General features: G+C 64.1%; 1 protein-coding gene across 1 annotated transcript in view; it reads left to right on the plus strand.

Moving 5' to 3' along the window:
- The window catches only part of PCSK9 (proprotein convertase subtilisin/kexin type 9), a gene marked incomplete at its 5' end in the record, with an annotated part of 5,134 nt that overhangs the window by 1,503 nt on the left and 3,319 nt on the right, over positions 1–312 (plus strand). The window contains 2 exons of the mRNA XM_010131581.1: positions 2–71; positions 175–299. Of these exons, the coding sequence (XP_010129883.1) occupies positions 2–71; positions 175–299 (195 nt within the window). The remainder of the gene's footprint in view (position 1; positions 72–174; positions 300–312) is intronic.

Raw genomic sequence — 312 nt, forward strand, 5'->3', positions numbered from 1 at the left:
GGGTGCCAACATCCGCAGCCTCCGTGTGCTGAACTGCCAGGGGAAGGGCACTGTCAGCGGGACCCTCACTGGTGAGTCACTCCACACCCCAGAGAGGAGTATGTTCCCTCCTGGAGCCCCCTGCCTCATCCCCATCCTGCGAGAATGTCCTCTTGCTCGTCTTGTCCCCACCAGGCCTGGAGTTTATCAGGACAACGCTGGGGGCTCAGCCCTACTCGCCGCTGCTGGTGCTACTGCCCTTCGCCGGTGCCTACAGCCGCGTGCTGAATGCTGGCTGTCGGCAGATGGCGCGGATCCGGGTGGGGATGGGTT

Source organism: Buceros rhinoceros, unplaced genomic scaffold (assembly GCF_000710305.1).
Source record: "Buceros rhinoceros silvestris isolate BGI_N320 unplaced genomic scaffold, ASM71030v1 scaffold17482, whole genome shotgun sequence".
NCBI lineage: Eukaryota > Metazoa > Chordata > Aves > Bucerotiformes > Bucerotidae > Buceros > Buceros rhinoceros.